General features: G+C 41.1%; 1 protein-coding gene across 2 annotated transcripts in view; it reads right to left on the bottom strand.

The window, feature by feature from the left end:
• LOC106807906 (pyridoxine-5'-phosphate oxidase-like) overlaps positions 1-16,769 on the bottom strand; it is a 48,185-nt gene extending 31,416 nt beyond the window's left edge. Inside the window, exons 1-4 of one of the 2 annotated variants that reach the window (XM_014810417.1) lie at positions 16,607-16,769; positions 16,264-16,363; positions 16,053-16,106; positions 4,910-5,038 (exon numbers count right to left, since the gene is read on the bottom strand). In XM_014810417.1, coding sequence (XP_014665903.1) covers positions 4,910-5,038; positions 16,053-16,106; positions 16,264-16,363; positions 16,607-16,761 — 438 coding nt within the window. In that variant the 5' untranslated portion in view covers positions 16,762-16,769. The remainder of the gene's footprint in view (positions 1-4,909; positions 5,039-16,052; positions 16,107-16,263; positions 16,364-16,606) is intronic. The other variant, XM_014810418.1, reaches the window with a different exon arrangement.
• Positions 16,770-17,047: the final 278 nt, after the last annotated feature.

The raw sequence follows: 17,047 nt of genomic DNA, 5'->3' as shown, positions 1-17,047 counted from the left end.
TTGGCCACGAGCACACGCGACGACAACTACTGAGTGAGTTTGCTCTCAAGCAACCTCACCAATGGACTACAACCGCCGAGGCAGCTTGACCACGAGCTTGGAAAAGCAACCAGCAAGCGAAAAGAGAGCAACGGGAAAGGTCACGGAAATAGGGGGTCCTGATTATGATTTAAGTGAACAACACATCAACCGATTCGAACAACCAATGGGGTTAGCCGCTAGAAACAGTTGCCGCTGGAGGGCAGCACATCTGCAGAGGTGAAGATTATCCGCGTACCCAGATGCACACCCGGGATAGAGTGGGGGAAGTGGGTGTTTATTTGTGTGTGTGTGCTGAGGAGTTATGTAATATGTTTATTGAGATTCACGGTGATATTAGTGGTGCATATGTGAAGTGGGTGTTTATTCTTTTGTGTGTGCTGAGGAGTTATGTAATATGTTTATTGAGATTCATGTATATATGTAGGTACATGTAGGACCTGCAGAAGAGCCCCTACTGTCGTACACCACCTATATTCGCGCTGACAATATATATGCGTGCGTGCGTGGGTGTGCACGTCCACGTGTGTGCGTGCGTGTGCACGTACATGTGCGTGCGTGTGCACGTACTCGTGCGTGCATGCGTGCGTGGGTGCGTGTGTACGTACCCGTGCGTGCATGCGTGCGTGTGCGTGTGGTCACTCGTGCGTGCATGCGTGCGTGGGTGCGTGTGTACGTACCCGTGCGTGCATGCGTGCGTGTGTGCGTGCGTGTGCGTGTGGTCATACATGTACGTGCATGCGTGCGTGTGTGCGTGCGTGTGCAGGTACACGTGTGTGCATGCGTGCGTGCGTGTGCACGTACATGTGCGCACGTACAAGTGTGTGCGTGCGTGTGTGCGTGCGTGCGTGGGTGCGTGCATGCGTACGTGTGTGCTTGCGTCCATATGTGAAGTGGGTGTTTATTCTTTTGTGTGTGCTGAGGAGTTATGTAATAATGTTTATTGAGATTCACGGTGATATTAGTGGTGCATATGTGAAGTGGGTGTTTATTCTTTTGTGTGTGCTCAGGAGTTATGTAATATGTTTATTGAGAAACACTGTGATATTAGTGGTGCATATGTGAAGTGGGTGTTTATTCTTTTGTGTGTGCTCAGGAGTTATGTAATATGTTTATTGGGATTAGTAAAGCTACAAAGACTCAAGTTGCAATACAAATTATGTATATCTTTATTTCTAAAACGCAGCCATTTACTACAGACACTAGGCATTACTGCTGACAATAGCTCGCCTAAAGTTGGAAATCATAAATCATAAGTGACATGATGCTGTCACCCCTGTCAAACATAGCACTACTACACAGCTCAGACCTTTCAATAATTTGACGGTCACTGGCGCTACCACCATAGCTATCACTGACATAAGTAACAAGGCCTCTTGGGCTACAGCCGATCATCGTTTTTAAAGTGTTCTTGTTTTTGTACGTAGAAAATGTAACACTCTGGTCATCAACTCTACTTGGTTTGTGAATAGGAGTCTCGGTTGCATCTAAAATAACTCTTGTGTTTGGGAACAGTTTGTTGAAATTTGTTGGCATATACGCGTCAATAGTTTCCCGATCAGGCATCTTCTTTAGAATGCCTCATCGGTTTCTACACATTTGTTGTGGTTTTCTCAACTCTCCTCACAGCAACCTTACATTTGTAGTTCAGATTCGGGTTCGCTGGAAACTTATGACCAGCTTTAGCCGACTTACAACCAGGAACACAACAGTACGAAGGCATTTTAACTTGGTTATATCGCTATGATTCCTGTATCTTTACAACTGACTCGTTCGTTGCGCAATCGTTGTAACACTTCTAACTCCCGCTGCGCCACCTGGCGGAAAAGCTAGCGGCTAACCCCATTGCTAATTCAAACGAACAACATATCCCGTGATTAGAACTGACAGGGCATCAACCAATTCACACAAACAATGCATCAATCGATTCTACTACGAAATGGAGATGTGCTGGTTAGTCCTGGAGAAACTGATAACCACTTCGAGATCACCAGGGGAATATACAGAAATAAAATGGTTGTTGCACAATTAGGAGATTTGGATTAAATACTAGGGCTCGACTTTCTTGCCCAACACATGGCTACAGGGATGATTTCATTAAATGGGCAAGCAATTCAAGGATGCTTGACAGGGGGAGAGGATGGTATACCACTCTACGTGAAAGAAACAACAAAGATACAGCCAGGTAGCGGATCTAGCGTTCCTCGATGGACATACTCTTATGGAAATTTATCCAGGGGAAAGAATGCAAGGCTGGTACCTACCACAGAATTTAAATTGCTGTAGTTTCAAGGAATTCAGCTGAAACAGACTGTTCTCCCAGGAGAGGTGATGAAAGTACCACTGGTCATCAGCCAGACAGGAAAAGGGCCTATCCTGTTAGTGGATGATCAATAAGTGGGACATCTGAAACCAACTGAGAGAGAAGCGCCAAGGCAATGACAAGGGGAGGTAAACTCTCTTAAGGGAATATTACCCGAACAGCTGGAAGATCACCTAAATAATCTACTGAACAGGGCAGATGCTAGATTAAAGCCCGAGGGGCGAATTAGAGTGACAGAAAAACTGAGATATATTCGCCGGACCAGGCCGGATGGCCTTGGAAGGACGAATATCGTTAAGCATTGGATCAATACTGGAAATGCTCAACCGATCAAGCAGCCACTGAGTCAAGTTCCTTTCAATAGACAGAAAGATATAGGTACGGAAATTGAGGACATGCTCAAGAAAGGAGTTATTGAGTCAGGCAATTAGGCCGTGGGGTTCACCGATTGTGTTAGTGAATAATAAAAATAATCTATTGAACAGGGCAGATGCTAGATTAAAGCCCGATGAGCGAATCAGAGAGACAGAAAAACTGAGAGATATATTCGCCGGACAAGGAGATGGCCCTAAAAGGACGAATATCGTTAAGCATTGGATCAATACTGGAAATGCTCGACCGATCAAGCAGCCACCATCTCGAATTCCTTTCAATAGACAGAGAGACATAGGTACAGAAATTGAAGACATGCTCAGGTAAGGAGTTAGTGAGCTTGACTGGTTGTGTTAGTGACAAAAAAGGATGGTTCTGTGTTGACTAGAAAAAAATCAACCATGCTATATGAAAGGATGCATTCCCACTACCCAGAATGGGTGACTTACCATGTGAAGCATACTGGTTAGCAAGACTAGACCTAGCAGCAGGCTACTGGAAAGTAGAAATAGGTGAAGATTCCAAAGATATAACAGGGTCTCCACAAAGGACTCTTTATGGAGGTTTTGTGTGATGACTTCGGATTGTGAAATGCACCAGCGACCTTTGAACGACTCATGGAATCCGCCCTGCGTGGGTAGCTGGGCAGAAAATGCTTAGTTTAACTACGAAAATATTCGTGGAGACAATCGAAAATCGGCAAACGGTTTTCAACCGATTCAGAGCAGCAAACCTGAAATTAAAACCAGCGAAATGTTACTTGTCCCAGACCAGTATCAATTTCTTAGGGCAGGTGGTATCAGGTGGTAGTCTGAGATGCGTCCCAGCAAACAGCTGAGTGGCGTCAAAGATGGAAGCAGTAAACAACTGGAAGGCGCCACAGTCAGCTGGAGAAACAATAAGCTTTTTGGCAATTGCTTCATATTACAGATTTATTGTTTCCCTATTTTCTTAATTCCTGTATTGCTCGAATGGGGAGAGAAGAAATGAAGGTTCAGCAAACTCATACAGTTGCTGACCTCAGCACTGGTATTGGCTTACCCAACAATGGATACAGATGAGAGCAATTCAGACATGAGAGCTGTTTTATCTCAGAATCATGATTCAGTGCTTGCAAAAAACCCAAATGCCCAAAATTTCAACAGAAGCAGAACCCTGGCATACTGTCACGTAACCAATCAACATAATAAATATAGACCAACAACATCATATCTCCATAATGGCTCACATCCATACAACAGATCAATGTTCAACATACAGAACAATAATATAGTTTCAACAATTGACACCAACCGGTTTGACTCCAACCGCCTAGCAATGCACGATACACACACACCCCGCCACACGCACGCACGCACGCACGCACGCACACATGAGAGAGAAATGGGGGGATGTCTAGTACGACGTTATAGGCTATAGCCAATAGCATAATATTACTTCATAAGAAGAAATGAGAGACTATATATATATATATATATATATATATATATATATATATATATATATATACACATTTCTGTAAGAGAATAATACAAGCATCTGAAATATAATAGTAAAGCATGTAGGTTGTCACACTGGTACACGAAATCAGTCATAATGCAATGCAATATAATTGTTGTCTGTGTTTGGACTAAAATTACTACTAAAATTGGACTAACTTTAACTACTCCTAATGCACCACATGTACGCATATTTGGAGCGGAGGCATAGTAACCATTAATGTGTCCACAAAATTCAATCCTTACAGAATCAGATATGTTTGTCTGTATTAACTATTTATTTGTAGTTATTTACTTTTCAAACATTTACAATATTTACTTTACAACAGGTACATTACAGGATTTACATTACAGTTCACGTTTTTATAAAAGAGCCCAGTCTATAATTGCAGGTTAATGTATCAGAACATTCACATGTATCACAACATCCCTGTCGAGCTGCATGCAGCAGGTTGGTGCTCGTGTGGCTAGTATTGCCCCATGAATTACAGCTGAACAGATACTATAACATGTTTGAAAAAAATTATAACCAATGATTTAAAATAATATAATTTAAAGCGATAGGTCTGCAGATGGATGTGAACCAATTGCAGTTATAGGTGGAGCATTTATGAAACACCCTAGACAACACAATCACGTGTGCGAAATCATTATTAAATCAAAACCACATACTGACCTGAAAACTAGCAACTGGTTTACTTTGAAGACTACAGATGGCCGCAACTTGACTGTCGTGAGGCCGACTGTGAAAGTAAGCTGAAGTATCTTCTCTTGAGATTTTCTCAACAATGCCCTCTATCCTAACCTGCAATGTTAGCCAGCATTAGCTACCTCTAAAACACAATGAAACGGTTTTCAAAGACAACATCAATAGCTAATAATAGTGTATAAGGGGAAAAGGGGGGGAATAGTTCAACTTCATGGCAAAATTGCTTGTCTCTACGTCACTTCTAGGCTGAGATATTAGATACTAGATACTAGATTTAGTAATCTAATCTTATTCAAATGTTACGACAGTGTGTTAAAATTTACAATCCAATGTCTCAGCCTAGGAGTGGCGTAGAGACAAGCAGTTGGTCTTGTTTTAGAGTGGAACGAATGCTGCATGATGGGATTAAAATTAGAGTAATTTTGCAATATATTAGCAATATTTACCCATGTTCCCGTTATGCACTTCATGTATTATTAGCTCTTGACATATATATTATACAGTGTTTCCCCTACATTGTCACAAGTGAGGGGCCACCTCGCTCAAATTCTCAGCGGCCACACAGAAATTTATCAAAAAATGCCACCTCGCTGATTAAAATCACTGTTCTTCCATTAATAAACTACACTTTATTGAACTAATATCGAAATAAAGCTCCAAACGTAAAACACTATGCCGCGTACTCACGATACTGTCAACACGTATGCACAATACACGCTGTTCACGACACAGGCAAACCGTATGAACATGTATACTCGACTCCTCTGCATCTACGCGAGAACGCGGCTCTCCCAACAACAAGAACTTTCACTATCACTACCTGGAATCAACTGGTCACGTGAGCACGGTTCATAACACGGTCAGCATGCATAGCGTGCATACAATGTGGAACACCATGTCAGCAGAGACTGCGTCATAAAATATATAGGGTGGCACTGTAAAGTATTGCGTGGTGACGAGAAATGATTACGCAACGCAGTACAGGGATTGTGAAATAGGATGACTCATCCAAAACATGTCCAGTCACGTTTGCCCCGGTCAGCATAAGGGACTAATCAATAAGGCCAGCTAAACCTTCTGATAGGGCAATGGACAGTGCGGCATACGGAAAATACGGCATAAACCGCAATATGATCACGGCATAATGAGATGACAGGACGCGACCTATAAAAGGCAAAAACAAGAATGTTCGACAGAATAGGTGTGGCACCCGAGTACGGAGGTGCGTGTGTTTCAGTATGTAGTAACATATGTATTAGAATAAACCCGTCTATATTATACACGCCGTCTTCGACCATCACTGTCTACGCTCACTGACCGACGAGTGCGAGAGACGTACGAAAGTCAGCCTTACATTGGTGCCGTGACCGGGCAGTTTTGAAAATTAGCCGAGATTCAATCTATACTTTGACGTATACATAGAGATCACTCACGTTAGCAAAATAGGGGAAATGAAAATAATACATGCTAAACTATAAAATATTAAACAGAGTTATTAAATATGGCACTGTTTCACCTACTAGCCTGCAATTAAGCAGGAGAGACGTGCAGTGGACATACCATCAGTTATTTACACAATAGAAAGTGATCACATACGACATAACTTAAACACCCTGTAAAGAGGCTAGGGTTGGAGCAGTCTAAGTCACCAGACATACAAACACAGATAAGCTAGAATGTCATTTCCCTTGCAACTATTATTGACAAATTATGCACCGAAAACACGATTTAAGGATATTCTCAAGGTTTTAGTCAAAATTTTACCGATTTTTAATTTTCAACTTTATTCGATGGCTAACACTATGTGCCACCTCTGTATATGCTCATTTCTCCATATAACGGTACATGTGAACTTTTAGAGCGTTTTGATTGCCCGCGTACCTGTGTAGTGAGCAGCAGCTGACGTCACTGATGACGTCAAAGACATGATACAACCAAAATTTTCATGATTTTCACTACGCCAGTATCATTCAGCATCAACCCTCCTACAGCTGTCATCTGTCAGTGATAGTTGAAATTGCCACGCGACCGAAAATAGCCCCGTTTCCCTTGTTACACACCTTGCATTTAAGCGCGTGTTTGTTGACACATAGCTTAGTAATGGCAAGCAGTACACATCGTATGCGCGTTTTGCATGAAAGTGCGGTGGTAACCTCGTAATTTCTCACAATTTCTCAAGGTGCATGGAACATATTACCAATTTAGTGGTGTCAGTTAGTCATGGATATGTCACAGTAAGTACTAACAGTAGATGTTTCACATACTACTCATGCTCATACTAAACCCATTTTGCACTCGTTGATCATTGTGAAAAATAGAAAAATGCTGATTTCTCCATTTCGATTTCTAACATAGTAGCCGATGTATAAATGGCTATTTCTCTGTGATTACAACTCGGATTAATTTAATTTTACACTCGTTTTAATGGTAACATAATGCTGTAAAAAAGCGCGCCAGGGATTGTTATTAAGTGCCGTATTTTATTAGTTATGCCTCTTTATTCACTAAAATGTTCAATTCTAACACAACTTGATTTTTAAGCAGTTTTTTTCCATTTTTCTCGGTAAATCCTGATGCGCTATTTTGGTCCATATTGTGCTTAACATGTGGCGAAAATGTTGTAACCTCACTCTTTCTGGTAGTTGAGAAATATCCAAAATACCATTTTTACATAAAAATTCCAAATTTGTGTGGATAATTTTAATTAATTTTAATTAATTGTAATGATTGTGACATATTTAATAAATAACATAAACTAAATAATAACACTAAATAACATAATTAGGTGCTGGAAATTTCATGAAATATTTTGGCTTGAGCATAGAGATATATCTCCTCTAGAAATAAAACAAGTGATTGATTAGATTCATTCGCCAATAAACGTTTAATCTTCATTAGAGCAATACCCGTGCAAAAGGTTGAGAGTAACCTTAAGGTTGTTTTTCAAAATTGAAGGTTTTGAACAAGAAAATATATGGTCTATGTGAGGAATTTTCAATGTATATATAAATAAATAAATAAAATTATATATATATAGAGAGAGATTGCAATGGTTGTATATGAACTCGTGTGTCGAGAGTGCTCAATAATACCATGAGTAGAGCAAATATAAAATTATACTTTTACATCTGTTTATTGCATACAGAGCTGTTTCGTGTGGAGCGAGTGCTCCACACTCATCAGTGCCTAATACAGAGTATGTTTCCGTCTTGTTTTCGCTTGTCACTGTTGCTTTATATACTATGTCTTTAGCAAGGCAGTTTCCATCCAGTTACGTTTACATTACGTTTTTCGGGCAGTTGCATTCTCTATTGTTTTCCGTTTCCGTATTGTTCTGCAGTATTCTTCTGTTGTTTCCCTCTATTATAGTCTTCCCATTCGGCATGCAGCTGTACGGGATCTTAACAGTGTTCTTATTGGAAATCTTGCGGAGTTTGTTTTCTGGAGGGAAGCACTTGTTTACGATTTGTAAAAATTCCTTTCCGACGTTTGTTTTCACATTCTGGTCATATGGCGGGTTGTACCAAATGATATTGCGCACTCTGTTTCTTCTTCTGGTTGCTGCTTGGGGTTTTTCGTAGCGGAGCTTGAAGTTATATCTGTTGTCGTCTAATATGCTTGTTGATATGAGGGAGCCACTTTTTCAAACATTTCCTCGCTGGAGGATATCTCGGACAGTCACTTGTTAATGCCAATTGGGATATTTTTCAGTACAGCCGGTGGGTGGTTAGAATTGATGTTCACATACTGCAATTTGTTGTTTGGTTTAATGTACGGCATGTGTTGTTCCGAGCTCAAATCAAGTGTCACATCCAAAAAATGTACAATTCTTTTGTTCGCTTCAATCGTTATTCGTAGACCATTGTCCGGGAAAGTTTTGCAGATGTCTTTCGTCACGTTTTCGATTTCTTTTGGTGTCTTATATAAAATTCCGATGCCGTCGTCTCTGCATAGACCCAGCAAATTCCCATACTTCGGTTGTAGCCGGGACAGCATGTAGCAGACCACCAGTGAATTCACATGATTCTGCTCCGTGAAAGGATCCCATTCCGATATCGAATCTGCTTACAGTATTTCTCTTTATCCAAGGTTCTCCGTTGTTAAATACTAATACGTGCTTGGTGTGAACAATGATGTCATTCTCGTGCTCTTTGATTTCCGTGTAGTTGCTTGCGTAGTCGACCGCTTTTGACAGAAGGCTCTCGGTGATCGAAGGGTAAAAATCTATTATGTCGAAGTTAATGAATTTTGCGGATTGTTTGTTGGGAAAACTTCTATACCATTCGAGTACTTCACGGGTGCTCGTCCAAAGTTTAGTCCTGTAGATTCGACGACGTTCTTAACTAGCTTCTCTGTTATAATCTTGCTAATGTGCCCTATTTCGGATTTTGTCGGTGTGATAAGTCTGCAGTTGGTTTATTCTCGAAGTCGGGTTTGTGGTCTTTCAGAGTTATGAACGCTTCTTTCTCTGCTATGCGTTCGATTCAGTCGTCCAGGTTGACACGCTCAGCTATTTCTTTCGCATCTCGATTGAGTGAAGGTACTTCATTCTTGCCCACTTTCTAATACGTTTTCATGTTCGATTCTAAAAGTTTGCTGTACTCTTCTTTTCCATCGCATAGTAGTTACTTGTTTTGTCGGCGTTCACCGTCACTTTCTCGGCGTTCTTCGTTGCTTTTAAATCTCAGGATAATTTTGCTTGGAAGTCGTTTCGTTTAACATCGGACTCTACATTTTATATTAGTTTGGCCATGCATTCCTCAAACTGTTTTAATTCCTCGATCACAGGTGGTGATTTGTTGCTCTTAAATCCGAAAGTTTCTTGTTCTGTTTCTGGCTTGGGATTGAGAAAAAATAAGGCTTTCCAGCTCATACGTTTTCAGAAAAAGTTCCGTTTGTTCGACCAGTCGCTTAAGATATGTTTTCGTATGTTACGGAATGTTCTTCGTAGAATAGCCAAAAGATATCCGATCCATCTTGATGCACGATTCCAATAGAGTGCTCTACAACGAAGGAGCAATATAGATTCCATGGTTGTATATGAATTCGTGTGTCGAGAGTGCTCAATAATACCATGAGTAGAGCAAATATAAAGCTTTACTTTTGCCTCTGTTTATTGCATACAGAGCTGTTTCGTGTGGAGCGAGTGCTCCACACTCATCAGTGCCTAATACAGAGTGATCTACTTAGAATATCCCGTGCAGTATAAAAACATCATGCATACTCAAAAAAGCCCCCAACTTTTTACAGCGTACCTTGGCAATACCGGCATCGACGTTGCACGATATTTTGCCTGCGAGCAATGAATAATGCGTTACTGTCTCAGACTGTCGGAGCGCCTAACATTTATTTAACAAATTATAAGAGTTCACTTAACGTTCCTTAATAAAAAAATTCTTTATGTCTGCATTTGCTAATAAGTTCGTTTTTAGCCATTACAGTGTTCGCAATTTATCTTTCACGTCCTCTGTCTCTGCTCTGTCAGCCTTGCCTTCTCTGTTCTGCTATCTTCTCTCTCTCACACACAGGTCGAGACTCGGACTTGCCCATCGTAGTATCACGAATACAACACCGGCCCTTCCTTCCTTCACGCTGACTTACTCACATAGTTCTTACGCCGTGTGTATCCACCGTTCTCTCTCCCGCGTCTCGCTCTTTCCGTCCCTCTCTCTCTCTCGCTCTCCGTCATTCTTCGTCTCTCTCGATCGCTCTCCATCGTTCTTCGTCTCTCTCGATCGCTCTCCGTCGTTCTTCGTTTCTCCTACTCTTGCTGCTGTTCCCGTCTCTCTCTCTCTCTTCCTCCGTATCTCTTGGTCTCTCGTCCACTCTCCAATTCTCTCTCTCCAGTTTTCTTGCCAGCAGTATACCCAGCAGCTCCTCCTGTGTCTTCTTCCTTCTCCATCTTCCTTGCGTAGCCCGTAGATAGACATAGTGGAGTACCTTACGTTGCGTCCGCAAAGGAATACCCAGGTTTTGGACTGCCACAGCCTCCAAAATGTAACGTTAAATTGAAAGTTCGATGTAGGTCATTTTTGTAACATGTAAAACATATGTTACAAGTGGACTCCACACGTAACAACTGCACCGGTATCCAACTCGAATTTTAGTGACGAATCGTTTACATTCATTTCAACCGCGTATTTCTTATCGTCCATGATACCGCAAAGCCCAGAATCCACATTGAACACCTCCGGAAATTCAGCCGTTATACGGGATATGCCGTACTCCGATCCCGATTCACTTCCTCTGCACGTTTCAGATGAAACCGTATGCTGAGCTATTGGCACCTTGCCATTTTTGCACGCTTCATGTATGTTACCTAAACGTCCACACTCACGACATTTTGCAGTTTTGAAACGACACTGATTCGTCAAATGATCATACGCATTGCATCGGTAACACTGTTTGCCACCACTAGCCTGACCAGACCCTTTGGCTTTTTCGCTCTTCTGAAATCGCCACTGATCTCGGTAACAACAAATCTGTTCCAAACGCCAGCAATCAGCTGATCAATCAACATTTCATCCAATGCATCACCAAATGTACAGTAATGTGCAGCTTTTTTCATGCGCACCCTGTAGTCATAAACAGACTCATTGTTGTTGCAAACTGCGCGAAATTTCAATCTGTCGGCCCGGGCAGTATGCGTGCCACCATCCAGGGCCTTTTTAAATACACCATACGACTTTTCTGTAGGCTTTTCCGGCGATACTAAGTCTTTCAACGTTTGGTATTGGGCTGGAGACAAGCCCATGATAATAAAAAAAACGAAATAGGGGTTTTCGTCAACCTTTGTTTTGTGTACTCTAAAGTAACATTTTAGCCTCTCCTCGAATGACTCGAAGACTTCATCATCTTCCACGAATTTCGGTAGTTGTTTTGAAGCCTTCACTCGGTCGCCAGTGTAGTGTAGTCGAGGAAGGGAGAGAAAACCACTTGTAAACATTTACAAACGATATTTATTATTGTGCAGCCATATTGGAATACCATGCATAATGCTTTGTGCGTACTCGTGTTAGTACCAATTATTACTGCTAGAGGAAAAGACCAGACGGTGTCAGAAATACCCTGAATTACTAACCATGAATACATCACAAAAGTACTCATTTTACGAAAGTAGCACCACATGATGTGTACACAGTGTTTACACATCCAGTACACAGCCGAGCGAATGGTGTGCTGCATTAACGCTGAGAGGATCTATGTCCCCCAGGGTACTACCGGAACGTACCCTGGTACTTTGTAATATGCTGGACCATACCTCGCCTACTCCACTAACGAGTCTAGGGAGTCGCCTACGCCTACTCCCTAGACCTAACCCTAACCATATCAGATAGTTACCAGGGTACGTTCCGGTATACCGGACCGTACCCAGAGTACGTTGCGGCAGTACCCTGAGGGACATAGACCCTATGAGCTGCATTCACAGTTCTTTTCTGTGATAACACATGTTATACTTTACACAGCGGCTATGCATCCTGCCATCCAATACAAAGCTCAGCACAGATTCACAAATCCCCGTCACAATTAGGCCACACCTCCTTTCAAATCGTTGATTTTACTGGATTTACTATTGCATCAAAAGTTACAAAAACACATTTTTTGATAAAATACTTAAAAGTAAGTAATATTATGGTAAAAAGTTATTGTTTGTTTTTTACTGAAAAAATATAGTTTGGTTCACATAAGAAATATATGACCGGACACGTAGCCTGGGAGCTGGGCATCCGGTAACCGGACTTGTAGCAACGGCCTATACTTAAAAAATAACTTATGTGTATCTATACGCCAAAGGACGAAGTTATCAAAATGCTCTAGTTCGGAGCACATTTCTGGCTCAATTAGAACATTTCGAGATGTTTGCATACTGCAAGTATGCTCACGGTAGGTTATGTAGGCATTTTGTTGCAAGGTTTTTTTCACTTAATCAAATATGTTTAAAGGACAATTGAAGTCAAATTTTATAATTTCTGTAACGTTTTTATACATATAAATACATTCAATAACGTATTCCATTTCAAATCCGGCGCCCAATTTGTAAGAAACACATGAATATTAATCTAGGTCATGTGACGTCACAGCCCCCCGTTGAAACACGCCATTATATAGCGTAACAGTGCTAACACGCTAGTATATGTTATGCTAGGTGAAAGTATTCTTACAGCGTACAACAAACATGTAGCCTGTAAATGTACTTATATTCATGTACATACATATTACCTGTGTGGGTAATGCATTCACGGTATATGTACATGACTTGCGTAGAGATGTTTGTACATGTACAGATACATATGTGATTCTGACCGAGCGTGATAAGCCCGGTGATCAGTGTACTCGCATGCCTCACCTGGTCTAGTGTCAAACTGGTCTACAATAACCCTGATCTTCTCATTCTCATGGCAGCATATACATTCAGGTGCCGTACTCATTAATTCACAAACACTACAAGAACACCAGCAGGGCCCTCGCTACCCACTCGCCAATTCGCCAATGGCGAACAAATTAGTAATCTGGCGATTGAAAGTCTTATTTGGCGAAAAAAGTGACGAACGTAATTTTCCCGTAATAAACATGACCCAGCAAACATCGATCCTATTTGATCGTCGAAACAGCAACGTTTCTTTTTGCGTGCCGGCACATTCCCGGCGGCGGCGGCGGTTTCATTCCCGATTGCAGCTTTTTCCTCGATTGCGGGAAAGTTTTGCTGTCGCTCCCTCATACCAGCGCGGTGCCCACCCCTAGATATACAGCAATAACCACACACACGCGACTGTAACAATCAGTGCATTTGCCCCCCCCCACCCCCACCCCCGTACTTCAATCAATGCCGCCCAGCCAGCAAGCACGAGCCACGATGTGCACAGCCACGGACGTGAGTAACAGGGGTGTCGCAGGCTGCTTTTTTCGTTTTTTTTTCTTTGGCGTGAATGCGGGAGAATGGGTGCAGATGCGTGAGTCTCCCACGAAATGCGCAGCGTGAGACTTAGTAGGTCTGCTAACAGAGTAGATTTAAAGCTATAAGGTAATATTTTATTTTTGGGGCGCATCAAATGCAGTCTAAGACATTCAAATGTTTTAAATTTTGCTGGGGAGACCCCCAGAACCCCTTCTACCTCTCTCCCTCCGCGTCTGCCTGCAGAATCCACATTCGTGCCTACTGCACGCCTTTGAATCCATCATGTGCGTTTTCCCCCAAACTGGGCATTACCACCGTTGTCTAATTTTCCATCAGAAGAAACCCTGGGGTTTAAAAAAGGCCTGTCTCCACACACGGCACGGCACGGCACGGCAACGGCGCTGGCAAAAGTTAAATGATTTTTACTACGCCTGTGCGTGCACGTGTGTGTGTGCGCGCGCGTGCGTGCGTGTGCGTGCGTGTAGGTGTGTGTTTGTGTGTGTACTGTGTGTGAGCCGTGAGGTACTGTAAAAAGTAGTAAAACTGATAAGTACTAACTGGGGAATATAGTCAGCTTTGATGAGCAGCAAATTTTTCTGGTTCATTAGCATCCCGAAGTTACAAAAGTAGTAGAGTATATATGTATGTGCTGTGAAAACTCTTCTGTAAACGATTAGTATTACTGTAAATAACTATAATGTGTGTATAGTACTGTCTATACTGTACTGCGCGCGTGCGTGCGTGCGTGCATGCGCGTGCGTGCGTATTGTGCGTCAGGTACTGTAAAAAGTAGTTGTTTGTGACCCTACCATCCACAACAGTTGATGTGGAGAGGGGTTTTAGCAGACATAATTTGGTTAAAACAGCTCTGAGAAATCACCTGAAAACAGAAAGTGTTTGTGACATTCTAACCATCAAAATTGAAGGCCCAGAAGAAGAGATGTTTGACTTTGAAAAGTGCTATGTCCAGTGGTGTGCCAAAAAAGATAGGAGTATTTTCCTGCCAGCAGTCTCAGTCATAGACATGTGGTTGAATAATAGTTTGTTTGCATTAAATAAGTGTAGTTTTGTGAAAAAATAAAAAAAATAAAAATTATTTATCGCCTGTTTGTGTTCATAAAATGTTAGGCTACAGATGTGGCTAACAGGAATCCAAATTGGCTAATGAAAATTGATTCTGGCTAATTGTTTGGCTACAGAAAAAAAAATCCTAGCTAGGGCCCTGCACCAGTATTTGTCTACAGTCCTATCTGGTACCGAAGCTACCATTCCGCCATGTTGTGACTGTTCTGATTCTTGAGAAGTTTGTGCCGACTCTTCGCGTTGCTTTTTCAGACGATTCTCCTCAATTTCTTCTTGTGTATATTCAGGCTCAAACCTATATCCAACTGGTAAATCACTATAAATATCATCATCATCTGAGTAATCACTAGAATCATTGAAATTATCGCTTTCTGTCTCCATCTTATACACCACACGCACTATCTTTACATAATGGCGTGTTTCAACAGGGGCTGTGACGTCACATGACCTAGATTAATATTCATGTGTTTCTTACTGCGGATTTGAACTGCGGGCGCCGGATTTGAAATGGAATACGTTATTGAATGTATTTATATGTATAAAAACGTTGCAGAAGTTATAAAATTTGACTTCAATTGTCCTTTAAACTTTTTCATGAATTCGAAAAGGGGACATTGTGATAACAGTTTTATTTAATAGGTTCCTTGATGCAATCTTGAATGTGTAAAGAAAGTAGGGAAAGTGCAGTTAATAGAGCAAGTGTGTCATGCATTGAAAGTGGGAATCAAATCCTTCATATGTTAAAAGTTACCTATGAACGAGCAAAATTAATGAGGAGAGATGTAGAATATGTGAATTATATGAATTATAATGTTGGCATTGCATGAGAAGTCAGATAGATCTACAATATAGTAAGATTATTTTGACTACCACACTATAATGTGATAACAGCAACATGAACACATATCTACTACAGGTTAAATTGACAGAAATTTTCACATTTGAGTTTTCTCAATGTTTACTTACACGTGGTGCTACATAGCATACTATACGGTTCTATACAGCATACATCATGTGCTATACAGAATTAAAAATGCCACTCAGACGGATGTCAGTCATTCCTTACAAAACAGAGATGTAATCAATGTTACTCATTTGTAAGAGAATAGCAAGAAATAATAGCATACATACACATCTTCTTAATGGCTCCCAGTAGAACGTCACAGCTGCATTTGGGTTGGCCTCCTAATACACAAGGAAATACATTTTAAAGAAGAACAATACCAGGTATATACCAAACTGTAATGATATAATAAGTTAATAACCGTAGCTGTCCATGCACAGGAACAAATTTCACGAATCTCACTCATATAAAACCTGATAATTCATTCTTTAAACGTACCAGATCCTTGCCTTTTCTACTCTGATAATTTGAGTAGAAAACGAAGCCCTTCTCACAGAAGCCTTTAAGCAGCATAGGCCTAACTGATGGAATAGAATACCTGAAAAGCGAAAGAGAATGTTGTCATGATGTAGCAGTAAATAGTACAACACAACTTATCAATACATAACCAACAGCTGGATCACACACTTTATATAAGTGCTAGGTGGCACTACTCTGCACATTTATGTATGTTGGTATATCGAGAAAGTGATGACCTATTTTCATCCATGAAGTATGATATTTCATACATGAACGAAGGTTTAGTGCTAAAAAAAATATGAAGATTCCTGGATGTACTTGCCTACTGGATGTAGCAAGAAACATTGCATTAGGCTCGAGGATTGCATCACATTCTGTGGCAGTTCGAAACCATTTCTCAAAAAGAGCAAAGGGATCCTTGATTTCTATTTGGTCTTCTGTGAAAGTTTCATTCGCAGATTTGTATGGAATCCTCATACCTAAACATAAATGAATAAAGCAGTAAAGTAGCACGTTCTGATGCACCGTTTTGTAAGTAATATTACTATTAGTAATATAATTTATATGGGATAGTTTAATAAAATCCAAATATTAACTTAGTTGTTAGACATGATTGCCTAATTACATAAGACGGGCTTTTCTATGTCATGTTCATGGGCCAAGCAAGAAGTAAAGATTTCCCAATCGCTGATTATCACAGGCATTTTCCAGACTTATGTTCCCAGTCTCCTGCGATGTATCAGCAGAGGCCCATGTTGAGTAA

Source organism: Priapulus caudatus, unplaced genomic scaffold (assembly GCF_000485595.1).
Source record: "Priapulus caudatus unplaced genomic scaffold, Priapulus_caudatus-5.0.1 Scaffold241, whole genome shotgun sequence".
Taxonomy (NCBI): domain Eukaryota; kingdom Metazoa; phylum Priapulida; class Priapulimorpha; order Priapulimorphida; family Priapulidae; genus Priapulus; species Priapulus caudatus.
The sequence above is the reverse complement of the archived record's forward strand: the minus strand, read 5'-3'. Positions and strand labels throughout refer to the sequence as shown.